Raw genomic sequence first — 7,235 nt, forward strand, 5'->3', positions numbered from 1 at the left:
TCTTTCCCAAGAGAAGCTCTTGGGAAAAGAGTGTGAGAGGCAGTAATGAGACCAATCTTTAAAACAGGCTTGGGAATGAGAGAGAAAATCCCCAAGCACACAGAGCTTCCTCATCATCCTGCAGATGTGCCACTGTGCTTGGCTTCACAGACAGCTGGATCCACTTCAGCAAAAGCTAAGTTGGAGACAGGCACTTCCATGAGAAGCAGACTATGCATTCAAGAGCCTGGGCAGTTAGATTCATCCACCATTCTTGACAACAGCAAACCATCCTTTATTTTTTCCAGACAGGGCAATGGATCAAAGATAGCACCAAGGAGGAGCTTTCCAGTAAATGTTTAAAATAAACATTAATTAACTTTCCTCTGGCCAGGAGCAGGGTTCTGATGACAACCAGCTCACGAACCATGATGGGTGTGCACTGGCTATGCAATCCTTATTCTCTTCCAGTTTTGTTTCTGTAGTTGCTCAGAAACTTGTGTTAAGCACAACTCTCAGATGACAGTGATGGGCCTATGTGAAAGAACTCGAGTCTCAAATCCCTCAATTCTAGTGGTAAAAAAAAGGTATCTCTCTCCAGCTACTCTTATTTTCTGCAACTGCATATCCCAGTGTCAGGGTATAGCACATCCTGTTATTTTCAGGGCAGTTTGTCACAGAGATGCAATGCCAGTCTCAGTTCTCAGAAGCTCCAAAATGAAACTCCTCTTCATATCTTCTCCTTTATCATCAAGCTTTGTCTTCCCTCTATGCTAAGGGACAACAGTGACAAACCTGACAGGTGGCTGGACAAGGAGGAATACAGGTGACAGGTGACAGAGACTGAGCTTAAGAAAAGAGGCAGCTTGAGAGCTGAGATGCTGCAGATCAGGAGGTGCAGCAGTCAGGAAGCTCTGGTGAGATGCAGCAGGGCTAATCAGACATAGCAGCTCACGCAGAAACAAGTTGCCAACAACCTTTGTACTGGAAAATGAGTAACCTTTGTGTGAGGTCCTCTTAGCAGCAGGCAAACACAACCACTTCAGTTACCTATTTTCTACTTGAATAAACATATTGACTGGTCCTAACCTGAAAGGAAACCTCTACTTGTCACTCCCAATGGCAATTGCTGTGTGGCCTCTTCCCTCATCTCACAGTGCTGATTAGACAAAAGATGGCTGTCAACTTTTAGATCTTCCCATCAGGAAATGCTCCAGGAGCAGCAGGTAAGGAGGTATTTTGATAAGTGCATGTGTAACTTTCTCAAATGCCTGGCTGCTGTTTCTCCTTGTGATAGGCATGGAACAGGATCCAGATGTGGATCCAGAGAAGCCAGAGAGGAGACCAGGGATGACAAGGAGTTCCATTGTTTTGTGGCAATAGAATAATTTAGAATATTGGATATTTCCTGTCCCTGGATGCATTACTTTCTAGTGTAAATTTACAATCAATGTGTTTCAAGAAATTTCTATATCCAGTATTTTAATCATAAACCCCCCGGAAACAACAGAACAAAAAACTACAAACCCACAAAACCCAAAACAAACAAAAATACCCCCATCAAAACCCCAAAATAAAATCACCTCAAATGTGAAAAATATGTATCATACCCAGCTTTTTCTGTTACCAAAAATGGACTCTAATATCAATCAGGAGCTTTGCCAAATTTTCCTTGGAAGGCAACGTGCCAGTTGTGGGCATTACCCCGATCTTTGCACAGCTTGATTTTATTGTGTAGCACAAATGTCAGCAGTATGCATTTGTCCTCATGGCTTTGTTATTTGCACACTCTCCCTAATTTGTTTCTCTGAAGCTGCTCTAAGATGTGACATTCTTCAGACCATCTATGAATATACTTTCTGAGCTGGAGCCACTTACAGGGGAAAAAAAAGTCTAATAAAGAAAGATTCAAACCAGGATTTCACTACAGAATTCAAGATAATGGGGAAGCCACTGAAGTGGAGTAATTCAACTCTCCTTCAGAGCCCCCTGAATGGATGAGATTTGGAATTCCAGCATGAAAAGAGACAAAGGCTTTTACTGAAAGATTTATGTTGATACAAAAAGAAAATATTTTAACTTTTTGGTAAAGTTTTACTCAGCATTGAACAAAAAGATTCATTCAGGTTTTGTGTTCACATCCCTGTCTGTTTCTGATTAATTTTAAAATGGCACATTGTTTCATACAGGGAAATGGAAACACTTCAGGAAAAAATGACAATGATGACTGATATTTTTCAGTCACTTGAATTCAATACTAATTCCCAAATAGTATCACTTGACCCAATTTTGCATTTTTCAGCAGATAGAATAATTAAGCAGATGTTTTGCTTAAGTTTAAACAGAAAACCTGTGAATCCATTTTCAGTGGACTTTCCACACCTTTTCAGTTCTGTGAGGGTGATCCTCAGCCCAACACTGGCTGCTGAAACCAAAGTGGAAGTAGATGCTTCAGCTCATCCTGACCACGTGTGGTAGTACTGTGTCCTAAAGGTATTTGGGCTATGCTGTAGTTAGACTATCTATTACACATTGGTTGTAAGTCCTGTGTGTGTGTTCCTGAGGGTCTTTGTCACTGTGCACCAAATCTCACAATGCTTTGAGCTGAAGCCTGGTCTTTGGCATCTGCAGGCAGTTCGCAGTTCGTTTTAATGATCTTGTCAAGGCTGTAATTGTGCTAAAGACTGTGAAACACTAAGAGTGGAGAACTGGCTTTTATTGCTTTACTGCAGGGAATGTTAGAGAAAAATGTTTAAGGAATTTAAAAAGGAAAAAAATCCCATTCTTAAAACCGAAAATGTCCATCACAGGGCAAGAACCAGTACATGCTGCCTGTTTTCAATGCACTGCCACTCTTGCCATGTGCGGCCCATTCAGTCCCTCCCACTCACTCACCCACCCAGCCTTGCTGAGGGCATGAAACCATAGCACTTGCTTGGCTGAGGTGTTTCTGGCTCCTGTTTTTCAAAAAAAATGAACTGAATCCATTTTTTTCATCTCTTCCCTCTAACATTCCTGTCTACCAAAGAGACAATCAGACTTAACAGAAAGTGGTTTTCCCAGTACATTCAGTCACCACTCAGTGGGTGCCAGGAGTGGAAAAGAAGACTGGAATAAAATTGTAGCCAGCTACACTGTGAGACTGAAGATGAACAGTACTGCAGGTTTAAGGGTAATACCCCTCTACCAAAGTTACTGCAACTGAGCTTCACATCTGAAACTGAAGAGAGTGGAGTCACCTGGAGCAAACACAGCATATGTTTTAAGAACCTCTGTAGTTTCCTGATACAATTTCACTGCAGTATCTGCTCCTTTGCTTTCTTCCTATCACTCCTCTGTGCTGGATGTGTCTACCTTTTTCCATTGCACTGGCCATGGAAAATGAAGGCTGACAGATGAAGACTAGGAGTAGAAAATTAAAAAGCAAATGACAGCTGGACAAGTTAGAAAGTCATTTTACTGTCTTCAGGACACTTCCTTTGACACAGTCACACAGTCATGTAGAAAGCATTTAACCTCTCCCTGTTCTAGTTTAGCCAGCTGAAAATGGTTGTTTGTAAACCATAAAGTACTTCCTGAACTCCTATTGAGCTTGTGGTAATCAATATCAAATTTTTTTGAAGGCTGTGAACAATATTGTGAGGTAGGTGTAACAAACTACACAAGTCTGTGCCATTCAGCTGTCTCCCTGGATATTTTCCATTTAGAAAACACATAACCCTGGAAGAAGAATTTCTTACTGGTCCCCACAATTAGCTCCTCAGGAGGGTCTGGATAGTCCTGCCCATCTTGATAACAAGAATCGAATAGCCAAAGCAAAGAGTAGGAGAGGGGATAGTCAGGTAGAAAGCACCTGAATAAACAAGAAGAAAAAGGTTGATTAATAAGGAACTGTCTTAGTTTATTAAGCATGAAAAGGGTAGAACTTAGGGCATTATTTTAGCTTAGGTAGCGTAAAACAAGGAAGAAAAATTAGATGCAGCTGGACTCATGACCTAGCAATATGTGCCAAACTCAAAGGTCAAGCTGATGAAGACCATCAGCCTTCCTCCCGACGACCCCCGGACGACCACCAGAGACCGTGGGACTAATGCCAAGTGGGAGGAGATGAAGGAGGAGATAATGATAATGATTTCCAAGAACTAATTGTAATAATGACCACCTATTCCTGGAAATACTGAATATGCATGAGTTCTTTAATGTATATAAACTGTGAACTGTCCCTGGTTGCGCAAGTTTGGTGGAGCGATCCCCCTTGTGCCCAGCGCTGAATAAACAAATACCTGCTACCTCTAAGATACAAGTCTGGGGGTAGTTCTTTAACAGCCTTTTCTCGGCATCAGTCTGGACCAGTGGAGATGACACATACTCTTGCTGTTTTGCATTTTCTGATTCATCTGTTCTCTCCCTTGGAGCACATTTTACAATATGCTGAAAAAATATGCCATAAATCCTCAGTTTGTTTGGATAATTTCTGACTCCTTACATATCAACCCAAATCACCTTTAGAGGACTGAAAAGCTCCTTCCACTCTTCCATTCCACTTACCGCCTGATCTGCCTTGCTTCTGTAACCCCTCTATGGAGTGAACTTTGATTTGGGTGACTCTGCATGGATAGCCACAAAGAAGACTCCAACATGTCATTTTAGGCTTATCTGCTTTCAGCTCCCTGAAAAATCATGGGAAAAGCAACTGAAGCAAAGAATGTCAAGCATACAATCAGTGGTTGTGGAAATTTGGTATTTCTAGAACATGAGTTTTGTACTTTTTCCTCATTTGCCATTTTGGAATTCTGTAGTGCAAAAGTGACAGATATAAGAAATAAAACCAGAGCAAAGCAAAGTAAACCAAATTTGTGTTATCTTTTGCATGACAGCAAAAGTGGTGAAAAAACCTCCTTTAAATCATTGAAGACAGTATCAAAGCAAGAAAAATTTAGTGAGCCTGATTTCACAAAACACTGGTTTTACAGCAACCACTGTTTTCAAAGATGGTCACAGAAACAAATGATATCAGCTGTAACTGCAAACACCAGTGCTCAATGTTCTGACCTAGAACTGGAGGCCACTACAAAAGCCAAACTAAACAGTCAAAAGACCCAAACTGAATTACCCACGAGGTCCCTAAGCAACAATGTCCTGACCATGCACAAATCCCAGTGAGCCATCTGGAGATTCTTGGAGGTGACTCTGACCATGTCAAGGGCCTAGTTCTGGAGTGATATGAACAAGTGAGTCAGGGGTGTGTGAGGACAACCAGGCAACCACTTCCATGGAGGTGCAGCAGATGTGGGCAAGGGAAGGTTTGTTGTAGCTGAGTGCAACCTACCTGAGTTTTGATGGCACATCTGTGAAGAGTCTCAGGATAAATCTCGTGGTGATACCAGGTAGATATGTAGTTGGGATAAGGACATAGCAGCCTTGCTTAAGGATCCTCTTCAAGAACACAGTGCGTGTGTTGATGTACGGAGACGTGGCCACTCTCTCCTGCACGGTGAGCTTGTGCAGTCGATATCTTCTGTTATCCTCCACCTACAGCCACAGGGTAGGATAGGGATTAATGCAAGGAGAGGTAGCAGAGCTAACAGGCAGGATTCTCCCTGTATCTCACACAGCCTTTCATGGCCAGAAAACACAATGTGAAATAAAGGGAAATCATTTGGCAAATGTTTTTTCACCCACTGAGACTGTGACAGAGATAGTCCTGATGTGCACTACTATGCTCCAAGTGCTAGCCCACACAGGCTTCCCAGCAGTGCTGCTCTGCTCTTCAATGCATGGGTATATATATGGATTCCTCTAAGTGGAGGTGAAGATTTGGGACTGGCAAAACCACTAACAAAGATGTGATGCTACTGCAGAACTTGAAATACTTCAAGAGATGGACACACCCCCCAATGACTGCACCCGCCGAGCTATGCTGCTGCCTGAGATGAGGCTGAGATTCCTCTGCCTCCTTTCTCTAGCATGGAGGGAGTACTCCAATCTTTCATAGCAGGCTCTCAATCTAGATGCACACAGCTGTATATTCATTGCCCTTTTCTGAATACAAAAGCCACAGAAAAACCACTTATGTTTTGTTCTAAGCCTTGAAGCTGTGCTTAACTGTTATCATCCTTTTCAGGGGACTAGTATTTGCCACGGCACAGTTAAAATCTAAATCTATTTCTTCAGCAGCTCTTGAGGGCAAAGACAGCCCTACATTCTTCTCTGGTAGTTCTCTTCCAAAGGCCTTTTGTCATGCTAATGAACCTTATGGGTTAGAACATTTCTGAAGTAGAAAAATTATTGAACAGAAATAAAAATAGAGTACTGATACTTTTCTGAAAGTGTGATTTTCTTTTCCATGCCTTTCCAAATTAGATGTACAGGCAAGAACAAGACAAGGTAAATTACACTACTTTCTGTAATAACACTTTTCCATATATGTGATTAACAGATGATTGTCAAATGAAGAGGTGTGATACAGATGTCAGCAGCTCTGACTTTTTTAGGGCAGGGCCATAGACTCAGTGTAGTCCCACTAGCTGTAGTAACAGATGATAAGATAATCCTGATCCTCAGTGAAAAAGCAAAATCATAGTTGTTTCTCTTGCTTCCCTCCTTTGAGTTCCTATGTTTTCATTTTACTCAATTTGCTCTGTTTTGGATCCCTGTGGTTCCTCTTCCCATGTACTATTTTCCTATTCACTACTCTAGCTTTTGAAATGCTCTTTTTCTCTAAGTGGCAACAGAAAAACTACAGACTTTTCAATCTCATTCACTTGGCTGTATTCGTTGATGAAACTGAGGCAGAAGCCTCCAGTGAGAAGGAGGAAAAACTCTCCATGTTTCAAGATTATTTTGTCTTTCTCTTGAAAGCTTGGGGCTGGAAAAGCACTTAAAATTCTTTTGCAAAAGGGAAAAATGACTCATGTTCCTTTAGCTCAAATAGAGTTTGAATTGAACTAAATTCAGTGTAGTTCCAATAGTCTGTCTGATGTCAGCTTTGGTGATTGAGTGCAGTCCCCATGCAAAGCTTGTGTTGAGCAGAGAAGCAGACCAAGAGCTCATGGCCAGGGTGAAGCAGGACTGAACAAACTGAACAAACTGTACCAGGAGCACAGCTGGCTGTCTACCTTGAATATTTCAAAGCCAATTGGGATGCTGTCTCCTTCCCCTTCTTTCTTGTATTTGCGGCGATCCTCCTGTTGTAATGAGACCAACACTTTGTCCTCAGTCTTCTTAACATCAAAGATGTACTAGGAGAAGAGGGA

The 7,235-nt window shown here is 41.8% G+C and overlaps 1 protein-coding gene across 1 annotated transcript in view; it reads right to left on the reverse strand.

Annotated features, from left to right (window-relative positions):
• LOC103797840 (calpain-5-like) overlaps positions 1-7,235 on the reverse strand; it is a gene marked incomplete at its 5' end in the record, with an annotated part of 24,381 nt that overhangs the window by 5,230 nt on the left and 11,916 nt on the right. Inside the window, 3 exons of the mRNA XM_009070075.1 lie at positions 4,528-4,649; positions 5,309-5,511; positions 7,098-7,220. Coding sequence (XP_009068323.1) covers positions 4,528-4,649; positions 5,309-5,511; positions 7,098-7,220 — 448 coding nt within the window. The remainder of the gene's footprint in view (positions 1-4,527; positions 4,650-5,308; positions 5,512-7,097; positions 7,221-7,235) is intronic.

The sequence above is a fragment of the Acanthisitta chloris genome, unplaced genomic scaffold (assembly GCF_000695815.1).
Source record: "Acanthisitta chloris isolate BGI_N310 unplaced genomic scaffold, ASM69581v1 scaffold10662, whole genome shotgun sequence".
Taxonomy (NCBI): domain Eukaryota; kingdom Metazoa; phylum Chordata; class Aves; order Passeriformes; family Acanthisittidae; genus Acanthisitta; species Acanthisitta chloris.